This window comes from Nomascus leucogenys, chromosome 17, assembly GCF_006542625.1.
Source record: "Nomascus leucogenys isolate Asia chromosome 17, Asia_NLE_v1, whole genome shotgun sequence".
In the NCBI taxonomy this organism is placed as follows: Eukaryota; Metazoa; Chordata; class Mammalia; order Primates; family Hylobatidae; genus Nomascus; species Nomascus leucogenys.
The window spans coordinates 332,154-347,897 of NC_044397.1; the positions used below are offsets into that span (position 1 = coordinate 332,154).

At 51.7% G+C, this 15,744-nt stretch overlaps 1 protein-coding gene across 1 annotated transcript; it reads left to right on the forward strand.

Annotated features, from left to right (window-relative positions):
* The first annotated feature begins 1,037 nt into the window (after positions 1 to 1,037).
* On the forward strand, positions 1,038 to 9,637 carry CDKN1A (cyclin dependent kinase inhibitor 1A). Its single transcript, XM_030795646.1, has 3 exons — positions 1,038 to 1,157; positions 6,371 to 6,820; positions 8,046 to 9,637. Exons 2-3 carry the CDS (start codon positions 6,376 to 6,378, stop codon positions 8,093 to 8,095), a joined length of 495 nt encoding a protein of 164 aa, XP_030651506.1. The 5' UTR covers positions 1,038 to 1,157; positions 6,371 to 6,375; the 3' UTR covers positions 8,096 to 9,637.
* Positions 9,638 to 15,744: the final 6,107 nt, after the last annotated feature.

Genomic DNA, 15,744 nt, shown 5'->3' on the forward strand with positions numbered 1-15,744 from the left:
TAAACCATCTGCAAATGAGGGTTATTTGGCATTTTTGTCATTCTGGAGCCACAGAAATAAAGGATGACGAGCAAAGAGCCCTGGGCAGGAGGCAAAAGTCCTGTGTTCCAACTACAGTCATTTCTTTGCTGCATGATCTGAGTTAGGTCACCAGACTTCTCTGAACCCCAGTTTCCTCAGCAGTGTATAGGGGCTATGTGGGGAGTATTCAGGAGACAGACAACTCACTCGTCAAATCCTCCCCTTCCTGGCCAACAAAGCTGCTGCAACCACAGGGGTTTTTTCTGTTGAGGTGAGTGTAGGGTGTATGGACATTGGTTCAATGTCCAATTCTTCTGTTTCCCTGGAGATCAGGTTGCCCTTTTCTGGTAGTGTCTCCAATTCCCTCCTTCCCGGAAGCATGTGACAATCAACAACTTTGTATACTTAAGTTCAGTGGACCTCAATTTCCTCATCTGTGAAATAAACGGGACTGAAAAATCATTCTGGCCTCAAGATGCTTTGCTGGGGTGTCTAGGTGCTCCAGGTGCTTCTGGGAGAGGTGACCTAGTGAGGGATCAGTGGGAATAGAGGTGATACTGTGGGGCTTTTCTGGAAATTGCAGAGAGGTGCATCGTTTTTATTATTTATGACTTTTTATTTATTAATGTCATCCTCCTGATCTTTTCAGCTGCACTGGGTAAATCCTTGCCTGCCAGAGTGGGTCAGCGGTGAGCCAGAAAGGGGGCTCATTCTAACAGTGTCGTGTCCTCCTGGAGAGTGCCAACTCATTCTCCAAGTAAAAAAAGCCAGATTTGTGGCTCACGTCGTGGGGAAATGTGTCCAGCGCACCAACGCAGGCGAGGGACTGGGGGAGGAGGGAAGCGCCCTCCTGCAGCACGCGAGGTTCCGGGACCGGCCGGCCTGCTGGAACTCGGCCAGGCTCAGCTGGCTCGGCGCTGGGCAGCCAGGAGCCTGGGCCCCGGGGAGGGCGGTCCCGGGCGGCGCGGTGGGCCGAGCGCGGGTCCCGCCTCCTTGAGGCGGGCCCGGGCGGGGCGGTTGTATATCAGGGCCGCGCTGAGCTGCGCCAGCTGAGGTGTGAGCAGCTGCCGGAGTCTGTTCCTTGTGGAGCCAGAGCTGGGCGCGGATTCGCCGAGGCATCGAGGCACTCAGAGGAGGTGAGAGAGCGGCAGCAGACAACAGGGGCCCCCGGGCCGGCGGCCCAGAGCCGAGCCGAGCGTGCCCGCGTATGTCCGTGCGTGTCCGCGAGGATGCGTGTTCGCGGGTGTGTCCTGCGTTCACAGGTGTTTCTGCGGCAGGTGAATGACGGGCGTGGGTCGGTGCGCGCTCGGCTTGCGCACACGGTGTCTCTAAGTGCGCGGGTGACGGGGGTCGGGATGTGCCGGAGACCCCGGGCTGAGAGCGGGATTGCAAGTACAGGAATCCCCGGCCGCGCTCCCTGCCCCTGGAAACCCAGCTGGGGCGAGGGAGGGCGTGGACGGGACTGCTCTGGGAGCTCGCCTTTGGCTGCGGTTGGCTCCAGGCCCCAGGCGCAGTTTGCTCGCGGCGTGGGGATGAAGTCCGTGTCCCTGGAGGGGCCCAGGAGGGGCGAGGAAAGCGGAGCGGAGTAAGTTCGTCTAGGATCGGTCCCGGGTGGCTCTGGGAACCGATCGGCGCCACCCTGGCCCAGGTCCCGGGTTCAGGTCCTCCACGCCACTGTGGCCACCACCTGGCTGAGCGCTGAGGTCAGCGCGGGCTGTTTCCTGGCCCTTGGGAATGTGCCAGGACCCGTCCCCTAAGGACTAGCGAGGAGGTGACTCATTGTGACAAGGAGACCCCAGGGAACGGACTGTATGAGGTCAGAACCCCTCCCGGGATGGGGTACAGCGGGACTCCAGAAGCCCCTCTCCCCTGCCCCTTCGCGGTCTCCGTCCTCCCATCGGCACAGTGACCTATTTGGCTGGAACGGTTTGTTCCCAAGGAAGCCGGGCACCGGAGGTCCAGGACACCGCGTCGGGTCCCCGCTCCGCGGCGCGCCCTAGGGGTCGGGGAGTCACGGCCCTGCGCTGGGCGGGCTCCAACCAGCTTGTCAGTCGGGGAAGGGCCGGGGTCTCCTCTACCTCTTTCCCACCGCGGCCGGGAGAATCGCGATCCAGCCTGCCCTCGGGTCGGGGCGCTGGACTCCGGGGCGAGAGCGGAGCCCACGCCTGGATGGGAGGCGGGGAGGGTTCATGTCTTTGAGGGGTGGGGGGTCTGGGGGGGCACGGCGCTGCTCAGGGCCTCCGTCAGCTGCCTCGGGGTCTCGGGGCGTCCCGACCCAGCCCAGATTCCCTCTCCGAAAGCGACAGGGCTGAGCGGAGCAGGGGGGCGAGTCGCCTGGCGCGGACCACGGCGCGTCCTCTCCGTCCCAAACCCCTGGGGGACACTTGCGCCCTCTTCGTGAGGAAAAGCATCTTGGAGCCGAGTTTGGAACTTGGGGCGCCCAGGCTGCTTCCCCTCTCCTTGCCTCCGTCCACGTCGCGTTTCTGGGAGGACTTGTGAGCGGTTTTGTTTTCGTTGCTCCCGTCTATTTTTATTTTCCAGGGATCTGACTCATCCCGTGCTTTGGGCGTGGAGATAAGGTGGAGGGGCCGGCTCCCGGCGCGCGCGCGCAGGCGTGTGTGTGTGTGTGTGTGTGTGTGTGTGTGTGTGTGTGTGTGTCAGAGATGGCACAAGAGCGCGCGGTTTCCCAACAGCGGCGGGAGTTTCGGAAGCCTGGCCGGCTCAGCGTGACGTGTTCGCGGCCCCCCGTCCCCTCCCATTCTCCCCCTCCCCACCCCAGGGTGACGCGCAGCCGGAGTGGAAGCAGAGTTTTGGCGGGCGAGCAGCGCCTTGCAGGAAACTGACTCATCATTACTCCCTCCAGCGGTCCGAGGCTCTGCCCACGCACCTCCCACCCCGCGCGTGATTTCCTGGAGGCCGGCGCCCCCTCCCGGCCCTGGCGGGAATAGCACACCGGCTTTCCCGCGGAGTGGGGCTGGCCCGCGCGAACCGCCGCGGCTACCCCTGGGCTCATCCGAGATCAACCCCTATGCCATCACCATCCCTTCAAAGGGGCACTCCCTAGGTTCAACAGTATTTACTGAGCTCTTACTGGAAATTAAAATATAGCTGAAGTCTAAGGCAGGAAGGCCAATAAAGGAGGCTATTTTTAATTGTTTCTAAAACAAGCGTTTGCGCTTCTGAGTTTTCTTTGGGCTGAAAGTTATTATGAGCATGAGAGCAGATTTTGATGGGGGAGGAGAGGCCTATGAGAGCCATAAGAGAAGGAGGGGTGGTAGAAGAGGAGAGGGTGCCTGCCTAGATCCTAGTCCTGTCTTGAGCTCGTGGGAGCCAAGGAATATCCAGCTCCTTGATGAAGCCCTAGGCGGGCTCCTCCTCCTTGTGCCTATGATGTATTGAGACCCAGAATGTCCATTTCAAACACACCAGTGTGTCCCCGCTTGGCTGGCACCCCAAGAACGCCCATCTGAGGAACTGTGCCAAATACTTGCTTGAATCTTCAATTTGGATTAAGTTGGTCTCAGGAGGCAGAGCCTCAGCAATCTATATTTCGAAAAAACTTCCCTGGGTGCGTGTGTGCTTGCTTGCTTGCTTGCTTGCTTTCTTTCCTTCTTTCTTTCTTTCTTTCTTTCTTTCTTTCTTTCTTTCTTTCTTTCTTTTCTTTCCTTCCTTCCTTCCTTCCTTCCTTCTTTCTTTCTTTCTTTCCTTTCTTTCTTTTTTTTTTTTTTTTGAGACAGAGTCTCACTCTGTCACCCAGGCTGGACTGCAATGGTACCATCCTGGACTCAAGCAGTCCTCCTGTTTCAGCCTCCCAAGTAACTGGGACCACAGGTGTGATCCCCCCGCCCCCATGCCCAGATTTTTTTTTTTTTTTTTTTGAGACGCAGTCTCGCTCTGTTGCCCAGGCTGGAGTGCAGTGGCATGATCTCAGCTCACTGCAAGCTCCGCCTCCCGGGTTCACGCCATTCTGCCTCAGCCTCCCCAGTAGCTGGGACTACAGGCGCCGCCATCAGGCCCGGCTAATTTTTTTTTGTATTTTTAGTAGAGATGGGGTTTCACCGTGTGAGCCAGGATGGTCTCGATCTCCTGACCTCGTGATCCACCCTCTTCGGCCTCCCAAAGTGCTGGGATTACAGATGTGAGACACTGCACCCAACCACCCAGCTAATTTTTATTTATTTTTATTTTTAGTAGAGACAGGGTCTCGGCTAGTTGCCCAGGCTAGTCTTGGACCCTTGGGCTCAAATGATTCTCCCACCTCTGCCTCCCAGAGTGTTAGGATTACAGCCATGAGCCACTGCCCCGGCCTCCCCAAGTGATTCTGATGGGCCTCTCTGGTTAAGAAAACTCAAAATTAGAGAGGGAGTGGGGTTCAATACTGGAGCACAGGACTCAGGGCAAACAGGCCTGGGTTCAGATCCTGGCTGTGCCACTGGTGAAGTGCGTGATGTTGGGCAAGTTACTTATCTGAGCCTTGGTTGCCTCTTCTGTAAAAAGGGAGCTAATAGATATCCACTTTTTAGGAGGATTGATATCTTTAAACTGCTTAGAACAGCCCCCAAACATAAAAATATATAAATAAATCCCAACTCATGCCTGGCAGAGGGTGGACAGAGGTTACTTGAGGGCTCTGTCCACTGTACTGGGTGACCCCTTTATGGGGCAGTGGCCTTTGGCCTTTTTAGCTGTATGACTTAGGGGCAAGTCTCATATCTCTTCCATCTCCTGCCCTTTAAACTTGGTGTGAAGTTACCAAGAGCCTCCTCTTCCAACCAGCTGGGACGTGAAACTGTGGGCTCCTCTGATCACAAGCAGTGGGGTGAGGTGGGGTGGAGCAGATGTGGCATGTGTCCCGGGCTTCCTGCCTCGGGAGGACTCAGCAGAGCTTTCACCCCTAGAGCCTGCAAGTTGGGACTTGTCCCTAGGAAAACCCAGTTGCTGCCAAGGTCGTGCAGTCACTCAGCCTTGGAGTCAAGCCAGAGCAGGCAGGTAGGTGCCAGGGCTCCCTCATGGGCAAACTCACCCTCCGTTTTCCCTCTCCTGAAGGGGGAGGAGAGGAGCCAGGTAGACCAGCCACCTTTAATTTTCTTTTTGTCTGCAAAACGGGTTCCTTGGACACAGGCAACACGGGGCAGGGGCTGCCAGGTGTCTAGACTTCAGATCACCTGATGTGCCTGGCAGGATGTGGCTCAGCCTGGGAGAAATCATCCCTTGCGCTGCCCCACCCGGCCCCTCCTTACCCCTAGGCCACCCGCCTGACGACATCCTTGGGAAAGGCCCTCAGCCTACAGCACCTGTCAGCTGCCGTCTGAAGGAGGTAGTTGGCAGGGGGAAGTGATAGGGGGGAGGCTCAGTAAAACTGAAGGCAGAGAGGAATAATCATACTTCTGTTTTCCATGCACTTCTGTATACGAAGTGCTGCTGGCACGTTACCTACATTAACTCAGTTAATTCTCATGTCTATCCTCTGAGACAGTCACCGTTACTATCCTCATTTTATAGATGAGGAAAATAGGGCTCAGACAAGTTAAGTTGCTTGCCCAGGGTCACCTAGTAAAAGCTGGACTCCAACCCCGGTGATCTGACTCCAGAGCCCTCCTGCTTAACTACCAAGACACAGCTTTTCATTCAGCTCTGTTCTGTCTGCCCTGCTGCATGGACTCCCTGATCAATTGCTTATGTGTCTGTAGCTATGCTCTTTAAACTTGTACACGGCCCCATTTATGGGTGAGGAAACTGAGACCTAGAGACATTAAGTGGCTTTTTAAAGCTTACGTAGTAACTGGCAGAGCTAGGACCACAACCCGGGTGCTTTTTGCCCCAAAGTCCGGGTATTTTACTTGGCAGAGCAGGGTTACCCTACTTGGGGATCTGGGTGGGGGGATTTAGGAGGCTGGAGGAACTGTCAGACTGTTCCTTCTTTTAGGAATTGACCTCCTGGCCAGGGCTGTGATTAGGAAACTGCTGGACTCTGGCAATTCACACATATTTGGGGGGCATTCACACCCATGAGGGACACCTCTGGGGGGAACACAAATTGATTTTAGCTGATAATACCTGGTGGCAAACAGGACCCTGGTCCTTGCTCTTGCAATAAACTTGCCTTTGTTGACATTAGCTTGCCCTTCCGTTGCCTGCTCTCCCAGTGACCTTGGGGTGCCAGGCTGGCTGAGCTCTGCTGCTGGGGGTCAGGCCTCCTGTGGGAAGGAGGCAGGAAGACCAGCTGGAAGGAGTGAGAGAGACCCTCTAGTAGGAAGACGTCACCTGAGATGACACAGCAAAGCCCGGCCAGGTAACATTGTGTTCAATCTCCGCGGTGACCAGGGTCTTCCTTGTATCTCTGCTGCAGGCGCCATGTCAGAACAGGCCGGGGACGTCCGTCCGAACCCATGCGGCAGCAAGGCCTGTCGCCGCCTCTTTGGCCCAGTGGACAGTGAGCAGCTGAGCCGTGACTGTGATGCGCTAATGGCGGGCTGCATCCAGGAGGCCCGTGAGCGATGGAACTTCGACTTTGTCACCGAGACACCACTGGAGGGTGACTTCGCCTGGGAGCCTGTGCAGGGCCTTGGCCTGCCCAAGCTCTACCTTCCCACGGGGCCCCGGCGGGGCCGGGATGAGTTGGGAAGAGGCAGGCGGCCTGGCACCTCGCCTGCTCTGCTGCAGGGGACAGCAGAGGAAGACCATGTGGACCTGTCGCTGTCTTGTACCCTTGTGCCTCGCTCAGGGGAGCAGGCTGAAGGGTCCCCAGGTGGACCTGGAGGCTCTCAGGGTCGAAAACGGCGGCAGACCAGCATGACAGGTGAGGACATGTGCAGGGAAGGACATCGTAAGGGACCAGGATTCTCAGAATCCGTGGTCCAAGGGCTGACCTGTCTGGTCCTGGTCCAGCATGCTCCTTAGGTAGAAGGAAATAGTCCCAGAGAGGGGAAGCAACCTCCCTGAGGTCACACAGCAAGTAGGCAGCAAAGACCAACTAGCTAACATTTATTGGGAACGTTCATTATGCCAGACCCTTTGCCAAGCTTCTAAGGTAGATTTATTTAGTCCTTATAGCAATGTTATACCATAAGACATTCTTGTTACCCTCCCCGCCTTTCTTTTTGAGACAGGTGTCTTAACTCTGTTGGCCAGACTGGAATGCAGTGGTACGATCATGGTTCACTGCAGCTTCAAACTCCTGGGCTCAAGCGATCTTCCTACCTCAGCCTCCTGGGTAGCTGGGAAGCTGGGAAGCTGGGACTACAGGCGCACACCACTACGCCCGGCTAATTTTTTGAGTTTTTGTAGAGACAAGGTCTCACCATGTTGCCCCGGCTCATCTTGAACTCCTGAGCTCAAGCAGTCCTCCTGCCTCAGTCTCCCAAAGTGTTGCGATTACTGGCATTAGCCACCATGCCCAGCCCCTTGCCATCCTTTTAGGGCAAGGAAACCAGGCTCAGAGAGGTAGAGTGATTTATCTAAGGTCTCAAAGTGAATTTGCAGTTGGGTCAAGACTAATTATAATAACAACAACTACTGACGTTTATATGGGCCCGGCATTGTGCTGAACGCTGTCACGGATTTTGTAACAGAATCCCTATATCAGCACTGTCCAGTGACTCTGCAGGGATGGGAGTGTCCGGTGCAGGGGCCACGAGCCACATATGGCTGTTGTGCATTTGGCACACAGCTCATGTGACTGAGGAACTGAATTGTTCATTTTATTTGATTTTAGTCTGTTTAAACAAGCACACAGAGCTGTAGTAGTGGCTCCTCTGCCGGGCAGCTTGACTTAGGGCAGACCCATGGGTGCAGATGCGGTGATTGATAAAATCACATCTGTGAAGCATGGTGGGACACTCCATATTACCCCTCAAGAGACAGAGTGGACGTTCCCCGAGTTCTTCCTGCCCTCAGCAGTCGGCCCCATTGGCCCCATTGGCCCCAGGGAAGGGTGTCCTGGCCCCCTGCTGTCTGCCTCAGGTGGGCAGCTCCGCCGTGTCCTCTTCCTCTTGGCCTGGCTGACTTCTGCTGTCTCTCCTCAGATTTCTACCACTCCAAACGCCGGCTGATCTTCTCCAAGAGGAAGCCCTAATCCGCCCACAGGAAGCCTGCAGTCCTGGAAGCACGAGGGCCTCAAAGGCCCCCTCTACATCTTCTGCCTTAGTCTCTCAGTTTGTGTGTCTTAATTATTATTTGTGTTTTAATTTAAACACCTCCTCATGTACATACCCGGGCCGCCCCCTGCCCCCCCAGCCTCTGGCATTAGAATTATTTAAACAAAAACTAGGCAGTTGAATGAGAGGTTCCTAAGAGTGCTGGGCATTTTTATTTTATGAAATACTATTTAAAGCCCCCTCATCCCGTGTTCTCCGTTTCCTCTCTCCTGGAGGTTGGGTGGGCCGGCTTCATGCCAGCTACTTCCTCCTCCCCACTCGTCCGCTGGGTGGTACCCTCTGGAGGGGTGTGGCTTCCTCCCCTCGCTGTCACAGGGGGTTATGAAATTCACCCCCTTTCCTGGACACTCAGACCTGAATTCTTTTTAATTTGAGAAGTGTAAACAGATGGCACTTTGAAGGGGCCTCACCGAGTGGGGGCGTCATCAAAAACTTTGGAGTCCGCCTCTAAGGTTGGGCAGGGTGACCCTGAAGTGAGCACAGCCTAGGGCTGAGCTGGGGACCTGGTACCCTCCTGGCTCTTGATACCTCCCTGTCTTGTGAAGGCAGGGGGGAGGTGGGGTCCTGGAGCAGACCACCCCCCCTGCCCTCATGGCCCCTCTGACCTGCACTGGGGATCCCATCTCGGTGTTGAGCCTTTTCCCTCTTTGGCTCCCCCTGTACCTTTTGAGGAGCCCCAGCTACCCTTCTTCTCCAGCTGGGCTCTGCGATTCCCCTCTGCTGCTCTCCCTCCCCCTTGTCCTTTCCCTTCAGTACCCTCTCAGCTCCAGGTGGCTCTGAGGTGCCTGTCCCGCCCCCACCCCCAGTTCAATGGACTGGAAGGGGAAGGGACACACAGGAAGAAGGGCACCCTAGTTCTACCTCAGGCAGCTCAAGCAGCGACCGCCCCCTCCTCCCCTCCTCTAGCTCTGGGGGTGAGGGTCCCATGCGGTGGCACAGGCCCCCTTGAGTGGGGTTATCTCTGTGTTAGGGGTATATTATGGGGGAGTAGATCTTTCTAGGAGGGAGACACTGGCCCCTCAAATCGTCCAGCGACCTTCCTCATCCACCCCATCCCTCCCCAGTTCATTGCACTTTGATTAGCAGCTGAACAAGGAGTCAGACATTTTAAGATGGTGGCAGTAGAGGCTATGGACAGGGCGTGCTACGTGGGCTCACATGGGGCTGGGAGTGGTTGTCTTTCCTGGCACTAACGTTGAGCCCCTGGAGGCACTGAAGTGCTTATTGTACTTGGAGTGTTGGGGTCTGACCCCAAACACCTTCCAGCTCCTGTAACATACTGGCCTGGACTGTTTTCTCTCGGCTCCCCATGTGTCCTGGTTCCCCTGTCTCTCCACCTAGACTGTAAACCTCTCGAGGGCAGGGACCACACCCTGTACTGTTCTGTGTCTTTCACAGCTCCTCCTACAATGCTGAATATACAGCAGGTGCTCAGTAAATGATTCTTAGTGACTTTACTTATAATATTACCATTGTGGTTATTATACCTTATTATAAGAACAAATAAATGGGCTTTTGGGAAGGATTTCATAATTTAAAAAATAGTTTTAAAAATTAAGCATTTAAATTTAGAGAATGCAGAAAACTTAGCAAACAGAAAGACTGTGCTGCAAAAAACAACAGCAAAACAAAATCTACTGTCAGACCTCTGCAAAGATCACCACTGTCAATATTTTGGTTTGTTGTATAATCTTTTTGTAAAGAATATATTATAACTTAACATCATTATTTATCAGATAAATGCAAATTAAGATACCACAATAAGATACCACCATACACTTAACAGAATGATTAAAAAAGACTGACAATGCCAAGCGTTGGCAAGGTGATGGAGCAAATGGAGCTCTTATTTAAAAAAACGATTTGGGCCAGGCGCAGTGGTTCGCACCTAGAATCCCAGTGCTTCAGGAGGCTGAGGCAGGCAGATCACTTGAGGCCAAGAGTTCGAGACCAGTCTGGCCAACACGGTGAAATCTCTATCTCTACTAAAAATACAAAAATTAGCTGGGCATGGTGGTGTGGGCTTGTAATCCCAGATACTTGGGAGGCCGAGGTAGGAGGATCACTTGAACCCAGAAGGCAGAGGTTGCAGTCAGCTGAGATCATACTACTGTACTCCAGCCTCTTCCAGGGTGATGTAGTGAGATTCATCTCAAATAAATAAATAAATAACTGTTTGGCAATATCTTCTAAAGATGCCTACCTTCATGGCTACCTCATGACCCAGTAATTCTATTCCTAGATATGTTCTCAAGAGAAATGAGTTCATATTTCCACTGAAAAAGGCATAAGAATGTTCTACACAGTGGCTCACACCTATAATCCCAGCACTTTGGGAGGCTAAGGCAGGAGGATGGCTTGAGCCCGAGTTTGAGACCAGTTTAGGCAACATAGCGAGAATCTTATCTCTACAAAAAAAAAAAAATAGCCAGGCGTGGTGGAGCGTGCCTGTAGTCCTAGCTACTTGGGAGGCTGAGGTGGGAGGATTGCTTGAGGAGCTTGGGAAGTCAAGGCTGCAGTGAGCCCTGACTGCACCACTGCACTCCAGGCTGGGCAACAGAGTGAGACCTTGTCTGTCTCCCTCAAAAAGAGAAAAACCAAAAGAATGTTTCCAGCAGCATTATTATTAACAGATCCAAGCTAGAAATAACTGAAATGTCCATAACAGAATAGATATGCAAATTGTGGTATATTTATATAGTGGAAAGTTATCCAACATTAAAAAAACAAGGTACTGTTGCATGCATCTTCTGGTTATCTATTCATAATTAACCACCCCAAGACTGAGTGGCTTAAAACAATAATCATTTATTTGCTCCCAACACTGCAATTTAGCCCAGAACTACTTTTCAAATGTGGAATAATTCTCTGCTGCACAGGGCAGAGCTTTCCACTAGAATCATAAGAGTTCTGAAACGAGACTCTTCCCGCCAGAGAGGACTTCCAGGCACTTCACAACTGTCTACTGATCCAGAGTTAAAAGTCCAGGACCAGGGAATACACTGGGGCATGTGATCCAAGCGCTTGTCCCATAGCCTGCACCTATTCCAGAGCCCTCTCTTGCTCCGGCCACTGCTTAAACATGGCAGCTTACTAAATCATCCAGTAAATGGGCTGGAGTGGTCTTTAGTACACTGCCTCTGAAATGCAAATTAAAAAGTGGTAAGAGGAGGGTGGGGGTCTGGGGGAGGGATAGCATTAGGAGAAATACCTAATGTAAATAAATGATGAGACGACGGGTGCAGCAAACCAACATGGCACACGTATACCTATGTATCAAACCTGCACGTTGTGCACATGTACCCTAGAACTTAAAGTATAATTTAAAAAAAGAGAAAAATGGTAAGAGGAGTTGTCCTTTACCACAGAGGGAAAGACCCAGCATGCCCCAGTTTATTTGACCAATTAAAACTTTAATGATTTGATAGATCTCTAAATTGTTGTAGGGAAAGTGGATGTGAACCACTTTTGATCCCCTTTCCTGATATGGACTGAAAAGAACACACTTGTCATAGTGTCAGAGGCTGTGTAGACTCTTCTAGTAAGGATACGGTATCTGATCATGGCTGCCCCGTGGATAATCATGAATCACCATGCTTCAGTCGGTTTTTACAGGGGCGGTATGTGGTGGATCCGATGGAGATACTGTAGGGACCACCTCAGTATCCTTTAAGTCTCTGAGGGTATCACTAATTTCTACCCACCTGGGACATGCTATTGCTTCTGATTTACTACTTTGACCAGCAGGATAATTTTAGAGACTTCTACTTGGTCTTTCTTTCCATAATGGCTCTTATTCTACAGATGAGAGAGAACGTGAGAATGTGGCAGAATGTGAGAGTTCTGCTATCTGTGAAGTTATGCATCCCAATTTGTACTCAAGGGCTAGGAAATAACCATAGAGTAGGTCCACAGACTCACTGGGAGATGAGCTTGGCTAGAACTCTATTTATCATCTGGCCTTCTATGTCCCCCCTCTCTAAAAGGAGGCTATAATGGTATTTTGGGTCATCTGGAAGCAGTGAAAGCTCAAACCCTTTATCTAACAGACCTCAAATGATCTGGTTATTCCCAGTTCCACACTGTACAGCTATTCTGGTACATAGCCAGAGGGTGCTTTTGGGAAGAATCAAGGAAACATTTATTTTATATATTTATAGTGGCATTACAGGTCTTTCTCTTCCATCAGTGTGTCCTGGGTCAGAACTGGCTCAAAGCTGGAAACTAGGTAAGAGATTGTGATTTTCTATCCCGGCAGCTGACATCAGCCTCTGCGCACTCACCTTTGATCTTTTGTGGTTAAGTAAAGCAAGACTCTCATTAAATGCTCACCTCTGTTGCCCTAAGGACACCACTGCTGCAGAGCCCTGCAGATCAAAGACTCCTGGTTACCATTCAGGCCTTGCTGCCTGTCATTATAATTGTGTCCACCTTGTCTCTGATGATTAAGTGGCCCTATGTGGTCTCTGCTCTTCTAGAACCTTAATATCTCCATTGACAGTGGCCATGGCATTCCATAGGAGTATCTCCTCTGTCAACCTGGGCTATGGAGGACAGCCAGCACTGAGCTCCTTTCACTAGGCACTTCTTTATTGCTTTGCAAAGGGAAGGCCTTTTGGGCCCTCCTCTCTGAGCCTTCTAATCCCTCATTAGTACTCTTCCAAGGCTGTTTCAGCATTGCCACCTCACTGAATGTCAGCCATCATTGTGTCTAAACCTTAAGGACCAATTCAGCAGTGTGTAAGACCAGCTCCAGTGGTCTCACCAGGATGTTAAATTCTGAGTCAAAAGAAGCATCCCTCCATAAAACCCTCTTTATCTAGCTTTGTATTCCTCAGCTCCCCCCAGCCCCAGTCCCATATCCTCAAGATCTCCTCCTATATGTGTTTTCCTGTTCCTACTAATGTATATCAGCCAGACCTGTAGCTTTTTTGGTGAATAAGCTATTTCCTCCAGCAATGGGGACTATATACTTTCCTGCTTGGGCAATGGTAAGACCTGACCCTAACTACTGGTCTAGAGCAGGGGTAGGCAAACCATAGTTCCATGCACCAGCTGCCTGTTTTTGTATATAAAAGTTTTATTGGAAGGCACACACACTTATTTGTTTACCTGTTGCCCATGGTTGTTTTTGCACTGTCGTTTTAAGTGCAAAAGTAGAATCGAATAGTTGCAACAGAGACCACGCGGCCTGCAAATCTAAAATATTTACTCTCTTGCCCTTTAAGAAAATATTTTTTGACCCTGGTCTAGAGGCAGTGAGGGAAGGAGGGAAGGATCTTGAGGAAGATAAGCATCACCTTGTGAGACATCCATCTCAGGTGAGTCCTCAGTGTGGTCTTCAGGTTATGGGTGCCTGTTCTCTAGTAAAGGAAGGGGCCCTTCTGAAGGCCTAGAAGGCTCAAGGAAGCTGAGGTGCAAGCTTCTCAAGTGCATCTGTCCAAATATCTCCATTCAGGTCCTAATGCCCCATTCTTTCCCTATCAGAATTCTGACCCTGGGGTAGTAGGTCTGCTGAGGCCGTGCCTTTAGTCTCTCTTCAAGGTTCACCCCTTTTACAATCAGATCCTGGGCCTGATTTTCAGCACAGCCTACTCATGGGCCATGAGAGATAAGTGTCATTTAGAATGCTGTTATGGAGTTCTCCTGTCTTCATAACATACCCTGAGTTCTCTTTCTTCAAGGCTTCTAGGGCAATTAACAAAAGCCAACCAACCCCACAATCCTTATCATTACTATTGCCCTGTATCTTTCAAGTATTAGACTTATGGTGTAAGTCAATGTTGCCCCTGAAATTTTACCTGTGCCTCATCCCAATACACTACACACATTGTGGACATTGTGATGCTGTACTCTGCCAAGGGTTATCACCACCTTACTCACTACCAGCATTTGGGTCCGTGTTGTCACTTCACTGGTGAGGAATCTGTTTTCAGAAGCCCATCCTGCTTCTGCCATTTCTGGTAACTGTCTTAGTCACCCTCCACCCCCATTCCCCAAACAACTTGAGACAAGGACTTGTGTGCAGGTGGATTGCCTGGGAGGTAGTCCCTGGAGGCACAGCAGGAAAGTAGAGAATGTGAGAAAGGAAAGGAGAAGGCCAATAAAGGTGTCAGTGAACAAGTTCCACTGTGTGCAACTGGGGCTTAAACCTGCTAGGGAGCCTCGAGGAGGAAACCGTGTGGAACACACCCTACAGTTTTCTCTCTGGAGGCTACCTAGGCTACCTACCTACAGACACTGTCCATCACTGATAGGGCTGCCTCTAGGGCCTAGTCCAGATTGCTCCTCACTCACGGGGTGGAACAAATTCCTGTAATGCTGAAGAAAACCAGAGGGATGAAGACATTTGAGGTGGGAAATCATTAGCCTGCCAGGAACTATCTACCAAAGCTTTAGGTGAACACGGATATGGGCCAGATAGTGCCTGAGCTCACGCCCCTAGGAAGTGGTGAGGGGCCAGGATGTCCACGCTGATGACTCCAGATCACACTGCCTGCTCAATACACCAGAAAGGGGAAGTGCCTCGCCCAGGGCCACTGCCACCATGACAATTCTAAGAGGAGGCTTGCAGGGACCCACCTCTTTCTATGCACCTCCTCAGTCTTTGATGTAACTTAGGTTTTCTCAGTCTTATGTAAAATGCTACCCAAATGCAGCTTTGAAGCAAGCTCCCTGACCCTGGTTTTCTGTGGGATTGCCCACCTGCCTACGCTCCTTGAGCTATTTTGAAGCCAGTAGCTGGAGGCAGGGAGGCTCAGGTCCTAGCTTGCACCTCAGCTCTCACTTCAGGGCCCTAGAATGGAGAGTATTTTGCTTCAGGATTTAACAAGCTGTGAAGAGCTTTCAAGCATCTGTAAGGAACTAAAAATTAGTGAGTGTGAAAACTTTCCTAATTGTAAAACCGTTTCACTGTGCTTGCTCCTTGTCCATTGATTCTATTTTTGCAAAACCTAGTTCTGAGCACAGTGTTTTTAAGTTCAGCAACATGGTATTTTTCAGTTAGCTCGATCGTTTCCAAACGTGCCTGGATCTAATTTTTTTTCCTGGCAGGTTTTTTCCCTGGGGCTGGTGCCAAGGACAAGGCCAGGCTGAGCTCTTACCACCCGCAGGACTCCCTGGCACTCTGGCTCCACCCGAGAGGGTGTGACCACTCTTGCCTTCTCCATGTCCCTTTTATTTCCATGGGAGCAGGGCCAGTGAGGGTTGGGGGGCAAATAAATTGAGGATGCCTTGAGATCCTGAGGGCTGGGTCTTAAAAATCCAACCTCACTCTCTTCTCAGAGGAGTGGAGAGAGTCCTTTGCTGGAAAGAAGGTCCTGGATTTGTTGCATTTGCCCAAATAGAGCAGCAAGCCCTGTTGGCCCTATTTTCAGTACATATCCCAAGTCCAGCCATCTTTCATCATCTCCACCACTGCCCCCCGTGGCCAAGCCACTGCCTCTTGTCTGGATTATGTTAACTCCTCATGGGTCTCCCTGCTGCTGCTTTTGCCTACTACAGTCTCTTCTCCAGAATGAAAGCAGCGGGGGGATCGCTTTCAAACCTAAGTTGGTTCATGTCACCC

Bases quoted from the DNA above. Each gene is read 5' to 3' on its own strand.
- CDKN1A (XM_030795646.1), top strand. From the start codon at position 6,376: ATGTCAGAACAGGCCGGGGACGTCCGTCCGAACCCATGCGGCAGCAAG. The intron at 6,821-8,045 runs GTGAGGACATGT...GTCTCTCCTCAG, and splicing joins GCGGCAGACCAGCATGACAG to ATTTCTACCACTCCAAACGC.